This window comes from Sorex araneus, chromosome 6 (genome assembly GCF_027595985.1).
Source record: "Sorex araneus isolate mSorAra2 chromosome 6, mSorAra2.pri, whole genome shotgun sequence".
NCBI lineage: Eukaryota > Metazoa > Chordata > Mammalia > Eulipotyphla > Soricidae > Sorex > Sorex araneus.
The window spans coordinates 54,817,206-54,837,259 of record NC_073307.1 but is presented as its reverse complement, the minus strand read 5'-3'; the positions used below and the strand labels follow the sequence as shown (position 1 = coordinate 54,837,259).

General features: G+C 50.1%; 1 protein-coding gene across 1 annotated transcript in view; it reads right to left on the bottom strand.

The window, feature by feature from the left end:
* Positions 1 to 19,670, bottom strand: part of CHRNA7 (cholinergic receptor nicotinic alpha 7 subunit) — a 71,225-nt gene extending 51,555 nt beyond the window's left edge. Inside the window, exons 1-2 of the mRNA XM_004617757.2 lie at positions 19,508 to 19,670; positions 19,153 to 19,292 (exon numbers count right to left, since the gene is read on the bottom strand). Coding sequence (XP_004617814.1) covers positions 19,153 to 19,292; positions 19,508 to 19,562 — 195 coding nt within the window. The 5' untranslated portion in view covers positions 19,563 to 19,670. The remainder of the gene's footprint in view (positions 1 to 19,152; positions 19,293 to 19,507) is intronic.
* Between the last annotated feature and the right edge of the window lie 384 nt (positions 19,671 to 20,054).

Below are 20,054 nucleotides of genomic sequence, written 5' to 3'. Positions count from 1 at the left end.
CATCTCTTCCCATAGCTAAGGAGTATTCCATTATGCATAGAGACCAAATTTTCTTTTTGTGGGTGGAAGGTGTCTTTTGGGGGGCTACACCCTGTGATGCTCAGGGTTATTTCTGACTCTATGCTCAGGGATCACTCTTGGGGATGCTCGGGAATCCTATTTGATGCTGGGGGTTGACCCAGGGTTGGCTGCATGCAAACCAAGTACCTTAACCATTGTACTATATCTCCATCACAAGACCACAATTTCTTTACCCACCTGTGTGAATGGCATTTTTTATAGAAAGTGTCCTCTAAGACTTGACTGGCTGCCACGTGCCCGAAGCAGCACCGGTTTTCCGCTTTCTCCTGCTATTCCCTAGATTTTAGCACTCAGTCTGACCCCAGTAAAGCCTGGCACAGCCCATAACCTGGCTGCAAACGCCCAGGTGGTTCTGCTTTAATTTTCTTATAATCTGGTGACTCTGGTAACTGCCAAGAATGTGGCCCAGCTCAGGTGTCCCGGCAGCAGACTCAGGTAAACACTAGCATATTGCCACAAGGTCCGACAGTGGGGTCATGCTTATGATATGGCCATGATGCTTTGATCTTGTCCCTGGCGAGGACCAAGGAACCCCTGAGATCCTGAGTTCCGTAGTTTAGCCTGATATGTGTTTAAGGCTCCCTGTGGCCCAATCACAAATCTCCCTTCCACATTTTCACAGTGGCCAGTGCCAAGGCCCCTTGCAGATGGCTTTCCTTGATGGGGGCATTCATCAGAGTTCTCCAGAGACACAGGACAAATTGGAGACCAGCATTTATCTGAAGAGATTTGTTATAGGAATTGGCTCGTGCTGTACGACAACTCATCTCCCCATCTGCCATCTGCTTAGCTAATTGGCTCCATGAAAACATGGAGCCACAGGGGCAATATAGTGGGGAGGCACTTTCTTTGCATGCGGCCGACCCGGGTTCTTTCCCTCGTACCCCATGAAGTCCCCCAAACACTGCCAGCTCCAAGTAACCCCTGAGTATCACCGGGTGTAGTCCCAAAAACAAATTTAAAGAAATCACTCCCACCCAGGGTGAGCAGCTATCAGGTCCCAGAGCAGAAACAGGAGATGTCACCCCAGAGAGACTTTGACCTTCCTCCATCTTTGCGTTCCATGTGATCCACAACGTGATCACATGTTGCATGGTGCCATCTGTAGGACCAAGACTGTCGTTACTCAATCTACTAACTCAAACATTCTTCCAACCCAGAGACACACTCTCTCTCTCTCTCTCTCTCTCTCTCTCTCTCTCTCTCTCTCTCTCTCTCTCTCACACACACACACACACACACACACACACACACACACACACACACACACACATTGGGAACTTGGTTTCCCAGCTCTCCGGCCTTAGCGCAGCTGGGCCGGGGCAGGTGAACAAACCATCACAGCGGGCCTCCCTTGGAGCAAGACAGGGTGCTGCAGCCACCACCCACCCCTCCACCTGGTCTTCCAGGTGTCTGTCTCCCTGCTCAGCTGTTCCTGCTTTCCAGGGGATTTTTAATATCATTAATTATTTTATTCCATCTCTTGGGAGCTGCAAAGAAATGGCACCTTTGAAACTGCATCTGGTGTCCCGGGCTTCAAGCTTTCGCAGTATCATGATTCACAGTATCATGATTGTGGATGAGACTGGACTTGTTCCTGTAATCAAAAGTGCCACAGCTTGGTTGGTTTCTTTTAGTGTGTTTTCTCTTTATTTTTTTCATTTTATTTTGCCATTTTTACTGAAACTATTTCCAGAGAGTATTCCACGGTGCATTATGAGACTCAGGTTCTTGGTTCCACTTTTTACCTTCAAGGTTTGAAAATTATTGGTCTATTTTCATTTTTGTGGTTATTCAAGGTTTTTCACTTTTGAGAAAACTGCCTTTTCATATAGGCACATTTCTTTTTAAGTGTGTATCTATGGATCTATATGGTTACTAACAATGATTCTGGAAATGTTATAAAGATTTGCCTGATTACTTGTATTTCTCAGACTACCACTCACTTTGGTTGAGTGCTTTTAGGGGGGAAGGTTGTTTTGGGGCCACACCCAGAGATGCTCAGGGATTATTCTTGCTCTGCATTCTGGAATCACTCCTCGCAGTACTCAGAGGACCATATGGGATGCCAGGGATCAAACCTGGGTCAGCTGTATGCAAGATAAGTACCCTACCCGCTGTTCTATCTCAGTGACCCCAAGAATGCATTTTTGTTTTTGCTTATAATATTGTTAAATGGAACAAGAATTAGCTAGTCATTCTGACAATTTAAGAGTGGTCAATCAGTCACTGACTCTTTGAAGACATTTTTCTTTGAACTTTTCTTCATAGTCTTGGAGGGACTTGGGGATAATAATTGGTTTCTGGTCTGAGATTTCACATTTCAGCCTATCGTCTTCTCCCAGTCCCAACTTTCTAATCAGGGAGCATATGTGTCTTCGGCAGTCATTCTTTGGCAAAGATTTTCATGTTTTGGGTAGCACTGTCGTCCCATTGTTCATCAATTTGCTCAAGCAGGCACCAGTAACGTCTCCATTGTGAAACTTGTTGTTACTGTTCTTGGCATAGTAAAAATGCCACGGGTAGCTTGCCAGGCTCTGCTGTGCAGGTGGGATACTCTCGGTAGCTTGCCGGGCTCTCCGAGAGAGAGGGAAAAATCAAACCCGGGTCGGCCACATGCAAGGCAAATGCCCTACCCGCTGTGCTATCATAAGTGAAATAATTTTCTTTCCTTCTGTGGGTTCACGAAGATAAAGCATTCTGTTATATTTGTGTTATATCTGTGTTAAGTGTCTATTGTATCTAAGTAGAAGATATTCCTTGCACTTTTTGAAGCGTTCTTGAAGCTTCCCAAAGGATTTCTTTATAACCACACTTGCCTTTTTCTTAGGTTTTCTTTCTGAGAGATCTATGGGACTCAGTCCACATTTATACAAATACCTACAGTCCATCACTGGTTTCCAAATACAATTTGCCTCCAAACGGCTCAATAAAGTTTGAGCCAGCCTGGAGTAAATGATACAAGATTGGCCTAGGACACCCTCACTGTATATTATATCAGAAAATAGAGGCGTTATCCAAAACCCTAGAGACTATAACAGACCAAGAGACAACCTGGCCATCTGAGCATCAGAAACAATGGCAAATGAATCCTCAAAATGCATCAAATAACCTCCCAAAGTCAACAATTCAAAAGAAGAATCAAATCTTGGCATTTATTTCATTTTTTTTCTTTTTCTGGTTTGGGGGCCACAGCTAATACTGCCTAAGGTTACTCCCAGCTCTGTGTTCAGGGATTCTTGCAAAGGATCATTGAGAAAAGCACTCAAGTGAGTGGCCAGCTGCTGGCCTGCACCCCCAAGCCTTGATTTCTTTTCTCAGCCTTTGTCCACTCCCACCGCTTTGCTTTGGGCAGTAACTGAGACACCATCTGTCCACCGCTGTTTTCCTCATGTGGCTACAGACATGGAAGGATCCCAGACCACGGCATTTATTCTGGGCATGGCTCTACCCTCGGGAAGCCGTGCACTTTGGAAATGAGAGAAGCATCCAGCTGCTCCCTTCCAGGGAAAAGAGAAGGACCAGGATCTGGGATCTGTCCACCCATCCATCCCCTATATCCAGAGGAGCAGTGAGTACACCTGTCACTCCCAGCCTGGAGGCCAGGTGAGTGGGTGAGCAGAAGGTTTACAGCAGAAGCCTCAATGCATTTCTCTTTGCTCTGGAGCTGGACGCGCTACACACCCTTTCTTCCAGAGGTGGTGAAACCTCCAAAACATTGCTGCTGAGATGGCCTAACCTCAGACAAGAAACACAGGCTGGGGACACAGGTCAATGGCAAGGGCCTGCTTGGTGGCCATGAGACACGAGTTTTGATCCCTGACAATGCCAAAGATAAATAAACAAACAAGCAGTATTCGGTCTGCAAATATGGCTCAAGTGGCAGAAAATGTTCTAGGGCTTCTAGAATGTTCTGGGCCCTGACTTTCTCCTCTGACACCATATGTCCCGCTGGGTATGACCCCAATTTAAAACAGACAGGGACCAGAGAGATGTCACAGCAAGGAGGGTGCTTGCCTTGGACCCAGTTGTCCCTGGTTGAAACCCCAGCACTCCATCGGGTTTCCGAGCCCTGCCAGGAGTGATCCCTAATGAGCACAGAGCCAGGAGGATGCCCTGAGACTTCTAGGTGTGGCCTCAAATCAAAAAGAAATTCAATAAAAGCAAATGAAACTTACAAAATAAAACAGATGACATCCATTTCCACTTAAAGAGTGGGCAGGTGAGAAGCGCACAGAAACGCTTTACTGCTTCCTTCCTGAGACACTGAAGTTGAGGGGGGAACCACAGCAAAGAAAACTGCGACTTGTAATTGTATTTTGTAGACACCATTCCCTTAAGCATACTGAAATAGGCCATAAAAGACCATCTGGAGAACTTGCTCTTCTGCCCGCCAGTCCAAGGAGTCTGACTGAGAAATGACAGACGCCCAGGTGATGCTTGTAGGGCTGAGATCCCCAAAACTGCAGAAATCCCCCTTCCCAAAAGGGCCCAGAGATGGCAAAAACGACCCCACTATGCCCATGCTCTGCATACAGGAGGCCTGAGTTCAGTGCCCGGCACAGCACACTTCCCTTAGCATTGCTGGGAGCAACCCCTGAGCTGGATTGTGGGAGGAGGTAAAAAACAGCCTTTGTGGAGCGGGAAGGCACACACCCATGACCAGATAGTTTGATGAGGTCTTTACATGTTGCTTTTGTAATTGCTAAGGCCAAATTAGGGGTCACTGGAGGTCGAGGATTGAACTCGGGGTCTCATAGATGCAAGCAGTAGCCAAAGGGAGCCTGGCCTTTTGAAGGTACCAAAAGTAAGCCAGAAAAGTAGGACAGTGGGTAAGGTACTGGCCTAGCATGCGACTAATCCATGTTCAATCCAGCACCCTATATGGTCCCCTAGCTTTCCTGGAGTGTCCCTTGAGCACAGAGCCAGGAGCATGGCTGGGCATGGTCAAAACAACAAAACAAACAAAAAACAAAAATGTGATGAGTAGAAGGGAGGACAAAGGTGTGAGTGATGGGGCAGGCTAGGATAAGCCGTGTTCAGGTCCAGGATAACTAGTAGCAGAGAAAAAACAGACTGAATTCCTGGAGAGAACAGAAAGATGAACAGATTCTGAGAACAGAAACAGAACCAGAAGCAGACAGTGTTTGAGTTCTTGAGAGAAAGGCTGACAAAGGGATCCCTCCTCCTGTACCACTGGTCTTTGCGAGCCACACTTGGTGGTGCATAACAAAGGGGCTATTCCTTGCTCTGTGCTCAGGAGTGACCCTTGGCAGTGCTCAGGGACCTTATGAAGTACTAGGGATTGAACCAGGATCTTGCTACATGCACGGTGAACGCCTTAACACCTGCACTATCCCTTCAAATGTCTCTAAATATACCACCAGGCTTCCTAAATGCTGTGTCATAGTGACATGTTTTCTTTAATTTAAAAAAAAGCAAAACAAGAAAGCTCATAATTAAAAGTTAAGACATTTAAATGGAGTTGAGCTGGCACAGAGAGACTTGGCAAAGAAAGCTGTCAGCTGTATTGGATAGCAACCATCAGCAGGGGCTGAGAGAAGTCCAGGCACCTCCTTCCACATTGTACACACGCCCATTGACTCAAAAGTCCACGGAGGTTGGGGTCAGAGCAACAGTACAGTGGCCTGGGCATTTGCCTTGCACATAATCAACCCAGGTTCAATCCCCCGAGCCTTGCCCAGAGTGATCCCTAAGCACAGAGCTAAGAGTAAGCCCTAAGCACAGCTGGGTGTGGTCTGAAAACCAAAACCATAAAAAAAAAATAGGGGGCTGGAGCAATAGCACAGCGGGTAAGGCGTTTGCCTGGCACGCGGCCGACCTGGGTTCGATTCCCAACATCCCATATGGTCCCCTGAGCACTGCCAGGGTGATTCCTGAGTGCATGAGCCAGGAGTAACCCCTGTGCATCGCCAGGTGTGACCCAAAAAGCAAATAAATAAAACACAGAGGTAAACATGGATAACATGACATCTTCATAAAGTCCCACAATCATGCCTTCATTCCACCAACAAGCCTTTAAGTATGTTTCAAAACATTAGTAATCACTTAAGGGCTCCAGGGAAAAGTGAAATAGAGACAAAACAAAGTAGCCCCTAAAATGCAGAAAACTCCATTCATAAGCCAAGTTTTTTAATACAATATAATAAGCATTAAACACGATTTCCTATATTCTATACCACCTATGGTTTATGAATTGGGCTACATTAAAACTAAGAATTTCCATTCAGGGTCAGAGAGACAGTACAAGGGGTTAAGCATTTGCCTGCATTAAACTGACACCAATTTGATGCCCAGAACCACATATGGTCCCCCAGGGACCCCCAGGACTGATCCCTGAACAGAGTCAGGTGAGGCCCAAGCATGCCCCCCACGCCAAAATAAAGAATTTTTGTTGATCAAAAAAATGCAGCTAGAGAGATAGGACAGGGTTAAGGCATTTGCCTCACATGCATCTGACCCCAGTTTGATCCCCAGAACCTTATGGTTCCCCTCAAGTACCCAAGAGTGAACCCTGAGCACAGAGCCAGGAGCAGCCTCTGAGCACAGCTGAGTATAGCCCCAAAACTACCCCACCACACAAAAAAACCCTAAAGCAAAATACTATTTACCTGTAAGTATATTTTATTTCAATCCGAAGTTTATCAAGAAAGAAAAAGGAAGCCCCATATGAAAAGGAGATAGACAAGTGAAGGGGTGTGAGACATTTGTAGTTATCACTGACTAAGAATCCCTCAAATTCATAATCCAGAAAAAAAACTCACAAGGATAATAAATTCACCCCATCTCAACCTAAATGCCAAAACCCCAACAGTAAGAATCATGAGAAGGAACTCCTCGAAGGAGAGTCAAGTGGGAAATCAGGAAATGAAAACACATTCAGCTTCACTGGCAATCAGGGAACTGCCGATTAAAATCAAAAGGTAATGGCATGCATGCCACCAGAATGACAAATGCCAGAAGGCTTAAGATGCCAGGCTCCAGGGTGAGCCTGTGAGAATGTTCCCTAAGCAGCTCCGAAGGTGGGTGAGCTTGGAGCCCACAAGAATGTTCCCTAAGCAGCTGGCAAGATTATTCAAAAGGAGGGCCACTGTACAAAGGGGCTTCATCTGGAAAAGCTAAAGTGAAGCCATCATTATATCCTGCCAGCCCTGCCTCTGAGTGCACACATATGCGCATGCATGCACCAATGGGTACTCATGCACATGCATGCACGCACCAATGGGTATTCACGCACATGCATGCATGCACAGACAAATGTGTATGTGTATGCCAGACATGCTAACATCAGGATCTCAAAAGGCATGTTCTATAAGACTATGCAGGGGCTGGAGAGAGATTACAGTGGGTAGGGCACTTGCATTGTCTGTGGCAGACCCATGTTCTATCCCCGGCACTCCATATGGTTTTCATAGCCCCGCTAGGAATGATCCCTGAGTACAGAGCCAGGAATTAGCCCTGAACACTGCCAGGTGTGACCCAAAATCAAAATACAATGAGAATACCCGTGATCTTTTCTTCATAATGGAAAAAGCTAGTAACAGTTTAAGTATCCATCCAGAGACTAATAAATCATGTTACAGTCCTACAGTCAAAATGAATCCACTCCTCAGGGCTGGAGAGATAGCACAGGGATTAAGACACTGCCCCCTCCCCATTAGATTCCTGGAACCACATGGCTCTCAGGCATTGCCAGGCATAACTTAGAGGTGCCCTAGCACTGTGGAATGTAGCCTTGGAAAATCCCCAGGCATTGCCAGATGTAGCCCCCAAGCACTCCCAGGGCCTGGCCAGCACTGCATCCTTGGGCCCTGAGGTCCTGCTGGGTTGAGAGTCAGCAGAAGTGACTGACACATCCCCAAGCACTACTTGAGGACAACAAAAAAATTAAAGGGAAAAAAACAATAAGTTTAAATTCAGAAGTTTAAAGCTCAAAGAGTAGGTTCCAAAATAAAATTTAAGTCTGGGAGATCACTGGTGCATCCATAGTTTCTTCAAAATTCCATCCAACATCCAAATAGGAAAGAATAAATACACTCAGGCTTCCTGAATCATGATTTGATGGAAAATCCTAGCAATCTGAGCTTATCATATTGACCAGCAATCCAGAAGCTACTTTATTTGCTTAACCCAACCATGGATTCCCACACAACAGATTGGGATGAGCATCTTCAAACAGAAGTGCTTAGGGTCAGAGCAATAGGACAGAGGGGAGACCTTGCACGAGGCCAAACTGGGTTCAATCCCCAGCACCCCATATGGTCCCCAGAGTCTCAGCAGAAGTGATCCTTGAGCACAGGGCCAGAAGTCAGCCCTGAGCATAGCTTGGTGTGGACCAAAGACCAAACAAACAAAATAGATCTGTTCAAGACACAGCACAAAGTAAGGCTCTTGCCTTGACTGAAACCAACCGGAGTTCCATTCTGGGCTCTGCATATAGACCCCTGAGCAGTGTCAGGAGTAATCCCAGTGCAGAGCCAGGAGTCAGCCCTTAGCGAAGTCCAATGTGGGAAAATAAACAAACAAACCCGTTCAATTACAAAATTGTTAACAATTCTGAAATTTCAAAGCTTTCTCTCTCCCTCCTCTCTCTCCCTCTCTTTTCCTCTCTTTCTCTCCCTCTCTCTCTCTCACACACACATGTGTATACTTATCCATAATCCTCCTCTCTTGAATCTTCACACCATCATTATGACTCCAAGATTGGAAATTTTTACTATTTGCTTCCCTCCATATATGTCAACTTCCCCAGGGAGACTGTCATGATGGGCCTGGCCCCACCTCCACCAGAGACAGGTCAGGCCGACTTCTACCCAGCTGGGCATCTGGTATCATACTCAGAGCTGGATTGCTCATGTGACTTTTAATCCAGAGTTCAGACAATTCTTTACATAATCTTGTTAGTTTCAGCCGATTAGTGATTAGTTCGACTGACTCTCTAGGAGCTGGCCCTCCCTGGCTGGGGCTGTAACTTCTAAGTATTTGCATCTAGAAACAAAGTGAGCATCTTCTAGGACATCTTCTCTGATGATCTGTAGAAGAAAATCATGCCATTTTCATAGTAGAGATCATGCTGAGTGAGATCAGTCAGAAGGGAAGAGATCCAGATAACATGATCTCTCTCATTGGTGGCACTTAGGTACACAACAAGGAGCAAAAGAGAAGGCAACACAATAGGTGAATTGATCTACACAGTCAGGTTGGTGAGGGGGAGAGAGAGCCCTAGGGCGAGGGAGGGAAGTACTTGAGGAGGTGGGTGGTGTTGGAATTCTGAGCAAGGAAAACCATCTTTAACAGTATTATAAATCACAGAACCTCAATAAACTATAAAAATTGATATAACAGCGATGAGAGCATTTGCCTTGACTGCAGCTGACCCAAGTCCAAGCCCCAGTACTGTATAGAGTCCCCTGAGCATCACCAGGAGTGATCCCTGAGCCCAGAGCTAGGAGTAAGCCCTGAGCACCACCAGGTGTGGCCCCAAAACAAAAACAAAAAACATTCAACAATGAAACGCCATCCCAGGTGTGTATACACGTCTACTCACAGATATGCCTCTGTGCTTTACACTAGCTGCAGATTTTTATTGGGGGGTTGAAATAGGTGGGTGGCAGCTGCTGTGCATGAAGAAGGAAATTAGCAAGAGAAGCATTGGCTTGAAGATAGCCCTGAACTTTCTTCTCTGAAAAGCCAAAAAACATGACCAGGTCATGATTCATCAACAACACTAGTGTCTCACTGGCAATCACACAACAAGACCATTTCTCTCCCTTCTCACAGAGAGTCGGGGTGAAGTAGGAGTCCTGCGAACCAGGAGCCTGTCGGGAAATATTCCGTGGGAGATCTGAAAAGGCAACGTTCCCAAGAAAGATTCCTTCCTTGATAGCGCCTGAGTCCTCCCTGCTACTGATCAGCATTTCAGACACATTCAGTGTCACACAGCAGTAAAAACGTTTGCAATTTTTGCCATCATAAACAGAGATCCATTTTAAATGGGCCTCTACGAAAGTTGTCATTTGGAATCTCAGCTCTGCTCCTGACCAGTTACACTCGGTGACCCTCAAGCAGCATCCAGTAATAACTGGGAAAAAAGCAATGATGCTGAACTCAAGGAGACGGAACCCACAGGAGGTAGGAACTGAAGGGCAGGAAGTTTAGTCTGTTGGGCTGAGAGCTGGGAGGACCAAACAGGAGTCTGAGGTTATCGACAAAAGGGGAGATGCTAGAAAATTCTCTCTCTATGTCCTAAAATAGAGATTGCCTAACTTTTTCATCTATCATCCTTGGCAGAAAAATTAAAAAATTACTCAGTACTCCACACTCCCCCTGCCCCTGGAAATCTTCTTATTTTATTTTGATTTATCTGATTTTGTCAAGGGGGCTTTTAGGATCCTCTTAACAACCATCCCTGCAGTTCAAAGCGAGCATCCAATGGGCGCCAGAGTGATAGTACAGAGGGGAGGGTGGTTGCCATGCATGTGGCTGATCTGCATTCAATCCCCAACTTCCCTGAGCACTGCCAGAAATAATTCCTAAGTGGAGAGCCAGGAGGAACCCCTGAGCATCCCTGGGTGTGACCCAAAAAGCAAAACACCAGAAATTTTTCAAAAAGTGAGCATTTAGGATATGGTGCTGCTGGGGCCCTGCAGAGCTGGAGATCCCCTAGGACAACCCCCCCACCCCTACCGGCAGTGTATGGACACCTCCAGGGCCACACCCAGCAATGCTCAGGGGCCTGTGTGGTATAGGGATTGAACAGGGCTCAGCATAGACAACATACATACCTTGAAGTCTGTCCTAGCCCGTCGGTAAAAGCCTAACTTCTTTGAGAGAATAGATAATGCCCCCTGATTGCACCCCATCATTTCAGCACCCCTGGTAGGGGGACAGAGTCACCCACTTAGACAAACACTGAGGCAGACAAGTATGGACAGAAGTCTGGCATCTCCATAGGCGAGACTACGAAGATCTGTAGTTCAAGCCCTTAGTCTGGAGGTGGGTCAAAACCAACTTCCAATGAGAAGAAAGTTGTTTCCTTAAAACCCTCAGGTTTGGGACAGAGTGATGGTACAGCCGGTTGGACACTTGCCTTTCATGTAGTCAACCAGGATTCAATCCCTGGCATCCCATATGGTCCCCTGAGCCTTACCAGGTGTGAACCCTGAGCACAGAGACAGGAGTAAGCCCTAAGCATTGCTGGGTGTGGCCCAAAAATCAAACAACCCCACCAAAAAAAAAAAAAGTCAGGTAATTGCCGCCCATTATTCACCTAAGTGTCTGCAAAAAAATTAAAAAGTAACCAGACTTAGAAGTAACATCATGAATCATTTGTGTACACTTTTAAACCATTTATAAAATAAAAATAGGAGTGAGAATTAAATATGCATCGAGGAGACTTGTGTGAGGGTGGGAGAAAAAGATGCATTTTCAAACTCACATGTGTTTACTACTTGGCCTAATTGTGTCACTTTCAAATTAACGCCCGTTAATACGATGGGAGGCATGAGGCATGATTTGACTCCAGTTTTGCCTTTAAATGCTCCTCTCCACATTTACAGAGAGCTTAGCTCCATGAGAATGCCTGGAGAATGGTGATTTTGGGCATTTCCTTCTCCACCCTTCAAGTCCTTTTTATCTGTATTTTGGTTTCTTGTATGAAACATACATTTGTCATTTTAAGAACTACAGGGAAGGGAAGGGAAGGGAAGGGAAGGGAAGGGAAGGGAAGGGAAGGGAAGGGAAGGGAAGGGAAGGGAAGGGAAGGGAAGGGAAGGGAAGGGAAGGGAAGGGAAGGGAAGGGAAGGGAAGGGAAGGGAAGGGAAGGGAAGGGAAGGGAAGGGAAGGGAAGGGAAGGGAAGGGAAGGGAAGGGAAGGGAAGGGAAGGGAAGGGAAGGGAAGGGAAGGGAAGGGAAGGGAAGGGAAGGGAAGGGAAGGGAAGGGAAGGGAAGGGAAGGGAAGGGAAGGGAAGGGAAGGGAAGGGAAGGGAAGGGAAGGGAAGGGAAGGGAAGGGAAGGGAAGGGAAGGGAAGGGAAGGGAAGGGAAGGGAAGGGAAGGGAAGGGAAGGGAAGGGAAGGGAAGGGAAGGGAAGGGAAGGGAAGGGAAGGGAAGGGAAGGGAAGGGAAGGGAAGGGAAGGGAAGGGAAGGGAAGGGAAGGGAAGGGAAGGGAAGGGAAGGGAAGGGAAGGGAAGGGAAGGGAAGGGAAGGGAAGGGAAGGGAAGGGAAGGGAAGGGAAGGGAAGGGAAGGGAAGGGAAGGGAAGGGAAGGGAAGGGAAGGGAAGGGAAGGGAAGGGAAGGGAAGGGAAGGGAAGGGAAGGGAAGGGAAGGGAAGGGAAGGGAAGGGAAGGGAAGGGAAGGGAAGGGAAGGGAAGGGAAGGGAAGGGAAGGGAAGGGAAGGGAAGGGAAGGGAAGGGAAGGGAAGGGAAGGGAAGGGAAGGGAAGGGAAGGGAAGGGAAGGGAAGGGAAGGGAAGGGAAGGGAAGGGAAGGGAAGGGAAGGGAAGGGAAGGGAAGGGAAGGGAAGGGAAGGGAAGGGAAGGGAAGGGAAGGGAAGGGAAGGGAAGGGAAGGGAAGGGAAGGGAAGGGAAGGGAAGGGAAGGGAAGGGAAGGGAAGGGAAGGGAAGGGAAGGGAAGGGAAGGGAAGGGAAGGTTCTAAAAGGCTTAATCTGGACGCCAAACTCTGAAACCTATGCAGACATTTCTCATTTGTGTATAATTATATGTGGATGCAGATGATTCATTTTTAAATACCTTCCTCTCGTACAAGCTTTCCCAAGTGTGCACATGAACTTTATGCAAATCCACAATGAGCCTGGCCCAGCAGGGTCTATGGATGATGAGGCAGTACAAATAAAGCAGAAATATTATTGAAAGGGTTGGCAGCTTACAACCTTCCATTTACATCACTTCAACAAGATTTCTTGGATATTATCTCCTTCCTCGCCCAGTTACAAGCCCATGAAGTAAATTAATAATCACCCAAAGTCAGAAGATGCATTCAGGGATAATTTAGGTACTTCTACTGAGCAAATTTATCTGACTACCTGCACACAGTTCATCTGCACAGCAATACATCACAGCATGTCTGCCCGGACTGTCTCTGGGACCTGACCACTCTGCATACTTCTAATCATTCTGTCCCAAATGTGTGGGTTCTCCCCTCTCTAGTTCTTCCTCCCACACACTGACCTCTGTGTGAAAGCCCGGAGCTAGCGCCTTGCTTCTCTACTCAAAATCTGCTTTCTCGGCAGGGATATGGTAAGAACCCTCACTCAGTGTTGATGGAAATGTCATCTGCTTCTGCCTCTGTGGGAATCTGGAGATTTCTTCAACAAACAATAGAGGCTGGAGTGATAGTATGGTGGGTGGGGCACAGGCCTAGCACCTGGCAAACCGGAGTTCATTCCTCCTATCCCAGATGGTCCCTCAAGCTACTCCAGGAGTGATCCCTGAAAGTAGAGGCAGGAGGGAGCCCTGAGCATCACCCAATGTGCCCCTCACAAACAAACAAAAAGAATGGAACTTCCATACAACCCAGTGATACCACTTCTTGGCCTCTCCCCCGCCCCAAATCACAAAACTGTCAACTCAAATGTGTTGGATATGTGCACGCTTATGGTCACCACAGCATTCGGGCCAAGAGTCAGGGTATGGGAAGGATCTGAGTGCCTAACTATGAATCAAAGAGTCAAGAAGCTATAAAGCCCGTGCACAACACAATCTGACACAGCTGGAAAGAAAGCAAAAATCATGCCACGTGATGCTCAGCGGATGCCCCTCAGTGGGGGGCATCCCACTGAGGGATGTCTGTTGGTACAACCAGAAAAAAGAAATATGTGCTCTCTATATGGGCTATGAAGAAACCCCATCAAGGCAGAGTCCATGGCCAATGGCATCAGAACTGCAGGGTCAAGGGTGAGGGTGGGAAATGGGACTGTGGCTGAGGGGTGCCTACTATGTGCCTGACTCAGCATATCAATTCCTGGTACCATTGGTTGAGCAAGCATCACCGGGGGTAGCCCTGGAAGCCCCTGGCATGGACAGACCCAATCAGCGCTGCATCCTTAGCCCAATGGTTTGGTTGAACGAGACCAAGACCCAATGGCTTGGTTGAATGAAAATCTCTGGTGGCACCCTGGAGTCCCTGGACCCCATATAAAGGCCACACACACACATACACACACACACACACACACACACACAAATAATAACAATAAAATGAATGCAAATCTCCATACACACACACCTCCCATTTCTGATCTGTTAAACTTGTTCTGAATGCCAGTAACCTGGTATGGAGTATTTCTGTTTCTGGGAAGAGAAGGGAGAATAAAATGAAGGTGCAGCTTCATGAAGCCCTGGAAAGCTGTCCCGTCTTTTCCTCTGGGAGCAGCTCAGATCAAATCTGAGCTCTAGGGGGATCTGGGAGCCGTGGGAGAGGCTGAGACACTTGTCACTGAGTTTCCTGGGATCTCCTATCCCTGTGTCATTTCTAGCCTTGATCTTAGGGCTTATCTGGAGAATCGAATTCTTATCCAAGGGGCTATAAAAGTCTGATGCAATTGGTCATTCCTCCAGCCACCTTCTTTAAAAATACAACGTTCAAAAAAAAAATCCGACATTCAGAAGCCAGAAGCTTAGCCAATGTCCTGACAAGTCTGGTGCAAAATCTCTAGCCAAAGGTCAGTGGAAGAGGTGGTGCTGTAGATCCACCCCTAATGGGGTGCTCTCCTGAACCTCACTCTCAGATCTCAGCAACTCTTTCTAACCCACAAATCCATGCCTATTTTCAGCAAACTCCTCTTGGAAACCACTCCCTGCCCCCAGGGCTAGGACTAAACGTCTCCCTTTCTGGTAGCTGGTGCACTCCTATGAGCACTTACATCCCATTTCACCTGAGGTCATGTGGATCATAGCCTGTCTGTCTGTCTCCCTAGCCAGGCCGTGAGTTCGCAGAGGGCAAAGCCTCCTTTTTCCATTTGTGAATTCCAAGAATCCAATGCAAGCCACGAGTAGAGCACAGTCACTAGGTGGAGAGTTCAGCTAGGAAGGGCACTCGATCTTTCTGGAGAAGTCTGCAGCATCCTTTTGATCTCTCTCCGCTGCTGGGAACTGTAGGCCCAATAAGGGAACCACACCAAGATCTGGAAGGTTGTCAGGCTACTGAAGAGCCCCTTAGGGATGGACAAAGGTGCCAGGAACTGAATTGGTCCCGGAAGCCTGGCCTCTGTCTGAGGCTACTTTATACACATCCCAGGAGAGCCCGTGGGTCACTGAGGACACTCAGCCACTGACTGGAAAGCTCTGGCCAGTTTCAGAGCCAGACAGAGCAATGTCCAGCTGGGGACCTTACGAGTGCCCATTATCTCTGAGACAGAGGCTCTCTCCCCACCTCAGGCTCTGGGGGTGTGCACACTGGGTCCACTGGAGGCACAGCCAACCTCCTCTGCAAAAGTGACTCTAAAGAGTATGGGGAATATTGTCTGCCATAGAGGCAGGAGGAGGGTGGGAAAGTGGGGGTATACCCAGGATATTGGTGGTGGGGAATGTGCACTGGTGGAGGGATGGGTGTTTGATCATTGTGAGATTGTAACCCAAACATGAAAGCTTGTGACTATCTAACGGTGATTCAATAAAATTTAAAATTTTTTTTTAAAAAGTGACTCTAAAGTGTGTGGGGTGGTGGGGAGAGGAAAACTGGGGACACTGGGAAATGTACACTGATGGAGGGATGGTTGTTGGAACATTGTATGACTGAAACCCAACCATGAATAACTTTGTAATTGTGTATCTCACTGGGATTCAACTTAAAAAATAATTTTTTAAGGGAGTCTAAAGGCAGAAGAAGATGCCGAGGATTTGGCCCTTCCCCAACCTGCCGCTCCCCCTAACACACACACACACACACACACACACACTGACACATAGCCTGAGGCTACGTCTTCCTGATCTTGGGCCTGAGTGGTGAACTCACAAAGGCCCAAACTTGCCAAAATGGAGCTGACAGGCAGATGTTGTGCATAGGGGCCCAGGTTCTACCCCCTTGCACTCCTAGGCACTACCCCTGAGAACTGAACTGGAAGCAGCGCCCAACACCACCAAGTGTGGCCTTGGAACTAGAGAACTCACAAACTAGAGAGGAATCAGAGAGAGAGTACAGGGGTCAGGCATACAGCTCCTTCCTCCATTTGATTCTGGCATTGCCTGAATTCCCCCTAGTACATCAGAAGTGATCCCTAAGCACAGAGCCAGAAGGAAGCCCCTGAGTACAGCCGGGTGTGGCCCAAAACAAAAACAAAGTTCCCAGGTTGGTCTAAATCTCCTTCCATGCACCAGGAACAGGAGAGGCAAGAACACCTCCTACAGGCTGCCTGCCAGAGCTGGCAGCAATCCTGGCGGGTAGCTCGGTGCATGCCCTGCTGCATCCCGGCCAGCCGGCCTCCCTCCCACTGTGTCTGCCTCTGTCTCTGCCGCTGACCACTGGCTCCTTCATGGTGTCTCATCCTGGAATCTTCACCTGGCACGCTGGGCTCCCAAGTCTCATGGCAGGGATATCTGCAAAGCTGACAAGGTGGGGTGTGCAAATACACTTTCTCTTCCACGCTCTCTTCCTGCAGCCCCTATGCCAGGAAGGGGCTGCTCATGCCCAAATGCCAGGAAGAAGCCCTTCAACCTGATTCTGTGGGGTCTCATGGGCAGGGGGCCTGAGAAGAGGTTGTCTGGGCAGGAGGAAGAGGAGGGAAAGAGGTTATCCAGGTGGGAGAGACTAGGGAGGGGGTGTGGTGGAGAGGGGCTGGGAAAAAGAAACAGCTTCCCAGAGCAGGGAGAAGGCACATGACTGCCTGGGCCAGAGACACGGCACAGGACTGGGTGCAGCCTTGGACCTGCAAAGACCTGGCACCACCTGGGCCCAGTATCACCGAAGCACCAGGCCCCACCCCTGAACCAGGCAGCCAGGTTGGTAGTGGGCAGAGTGGCTCCTGCACCCCTTGAGCACCTGAGAGAGAGATGGGGATGGAGAAAAAATAGGGAGAGAAAGAGAGATGGAGAGGGAGGAAGGGAGGGAGGGAGGGAGGGAGGGAGGGAGGAGGGGGAGAAGGGAAGGAGGGAAGAAGAAAGGAGGGAGAAATAAGGGAGGGGAGTGAAGGTAGAGGGAAGGAGTGAGGGAAAAAGAGGGTGGAAAGAGAGAGGGAGAGAAGAGAGGGAAAGGGAGAGGGAGAGGGGAAGAGAAAGGAAAGGAAGAGGGAGAGAGTGAGAGGGAGGGAGGGAGAGGAGAGAAAGAGGGAGAGAAGAGAAAATGAAAGAGAGGAAGATAGTGGGAGAGAGGGTGAGAGAGAGGAAAGGAAGAGAGGGTGAGAGAGAGGAAGAGATTGGGGAAGAAAGGGAGAGGGGAGGGGTGGAGAGAGAGGCCTCCACAGCTGCAGGCCAGCAGAGAGCACGTCTGTGACTGTGTGCTCCAAGTTGGGGGCGGGGGGCAGATTCTGATGTGACCCTCTCACACAGAGAGCATGGGGGTGCAGGGTGAGTGGAGGCACTTGGACCCCTGACATGGACATGGCATGGGGGAGGGGCTAGGCTGTGCTCATGTCCAGGACTAGGTTGGTGACCCCTCGGAGATGCCTCCAGGAGACAAACGACACAAAGTGATCTCTCGCATACAGGCATAAAAAGACATCACAGGGAATAAGGAACACCCACAGGCAATGGAAACAGTGTGAGGACCATTGAGGGGCTGGAACAGGAGTGGGAGGGCAGCGGCCACTGGACGCGGTGCTGGAAGTGAAATGTGTGTCTGAAACCCCACCAGTATCCGGACTGTCAAGCACAGCACAAACACTCACATACCAGGAAATCAAAAAGCGCCTCTCTCAGAAGCAAACAGACTGGTGGGCGGGAGGCGAAGGAGGGGATGGGGGGTGGACATTGGTGGAGGGAAGTGGACACTGGCGAAGGGCTCCGTGTGGAAACAATGAATGCCTGAAGCCCAATCATGAATAACTTGGTAATTTCACAGTGGTTAAATAAAATTTAAAAAGTAAAAGAAATCACCACGGGAAAAAAAAAAAGAAGGCAGCCTCAACATTCTTGTCCTCATCAGCAGTCAGGGCAGGACACCTGTGATTTCAACACTTGGGAAACTCTCCGAAGGCCACGGGGCAGAACCCAGTGGACATCCGGGCTTCCGCCCCACAGTGCCCACAACCAAGTCCAGAGCCTCCTGCGAACTCAGCTCTGAAAGCAAGGAATCAGAAGTTCCACCTGGTTGCCAAGCATTTGTTTTCCTGAAACAAATGGCGTGAAAACTGAATATTCAGAGCCTCGTGTGCGTGTGCGTGTGTGTGTGTGTGTGTGTGTCCGCGCGCACACGTTGGAGCAGAGACTTCCCAGGAGCAGAGACACGGAAGGCACTTGCCTTGCACGTGTCCCACCATGGTCGGATCCCCAGCACCCCAACACCGGTCCCAGAGCGCTCCCTCCCCTCCCTTGCAACTCACGATGTGGTCCAAAAAAGAAAACAAAAAGGCACTTCCAGAAACTTCCAGATTTCACAGATGTGCCTAATCAGGCTGCAGGCGGGGGTGGGGGCTGCCGTGGCCCTGGAAGAAGCTGACTGGGGTTCATCTGGAAATGCACGTCCTGATCACCATCAGAGCAGATGGCAAAACATCCAAACGCCCCCAGACCAGGCCCTCTGCCTGCACTAACGGTCCAGACGCAGTCAAGCCCCTTCCCCAAAGCAACTCCACCAGCACTGTCGCCTCCTGGGGGCTGGGGAGTGGGAGAGCCTAAAACATACCCACACCCATTCCCTTGTCCTGAAGTCCCCACGCACAGGTGGCCGGCACTGGCTTTCTCCTTAGCGGGCCGGCGGGCCTCGGGAAACTGAGGCACGCAGCAGCGCGCCGGTTCAGGTCGCCGCCCCCGCCCAGCTGAGAAGGGTCCCGCGTCATGTCAACCCCGCGCAAGTCGCTCCTCACCCCCAGGACCCCTCTCCAGCCCTCGCCGCGGACCCCTCCCCAGCCCTCGCCCCAGCGGGGTCCCCGGGCTGGACTCACCACATCCATGATCTGCAGGAGGCTAAGCGAGAAGTAGACGGTGAGGGGCTGCGAGTCGTTGGCCACGGGCCTCTCCAGGGGGTTGTAGTTCTTGATCAGCTCCTTGTAGAGCTTCCTCTGGAACTCGCCTTGCAGGGACACTTTGGGGAGCAGAGGGGGGGCGCGCGGCTCAGGGCAGGCCGGTTAGGGGCTGCGCCCTGTGCCCCGCGCCCCGCTCCCTGAGCCCCGCGCAGCGCACCCGGGCCAGGTGCCCCCAGAACCTTCCTCCAACCCAGCCCCGAAGCGGGGCGCTCCGAGGAACCCCGTAAAGGCGCCCGGGACCCCGCGGCTGCGGAGCGCGCGCGGGGGCTCCTACCGTGCAGCAGCGACGCGGCCAGCGCCAGCCAGACGCCTCCCCGCGAGCCGCGCATGCTGGTCCCCGCGCCGGTCCCCGAGCACCCCGGCCGCCCGTGTCCTGCTGCCGGCCCGGCCTGCGCCCGCGGCCGCCCGCCACCTCCCCGGCCCGCCTGGCGCCTGGCAAGCGCCCCGCGCGCGCCCCCGCGCGCCCCCGCACGTGACGGGCCCCGCCTCCGCCCCCCCGGGCCGCCGGCCGCGCGGGGAACTGCAGGCGGCCGCGGGGGGCAGCGCCCGAGGCCCCCCCAACCCCGCCGCCGGCGCGCACGACTCGGCCGGGCTCCCCCGCGCGCGCCGCGCGCGCCCGCCTCGCCCCCGCGTTGTCCCGGGCCGGCCCCTCGCTCCTTTGTCCCCCACTCCGCCTGGGAAGGTTGGAAAGGATGGGCATCTCTCCCTACATCCCTCCGCCGCGCAGCGTCCTGGGGACCGCGCCCCAGAGGGCTCCGAAGTGTCGCCACCCCCTGCCCCCATATGGGCTTGGGAACTGCCCCTCCCCTCTGCCTACCTCC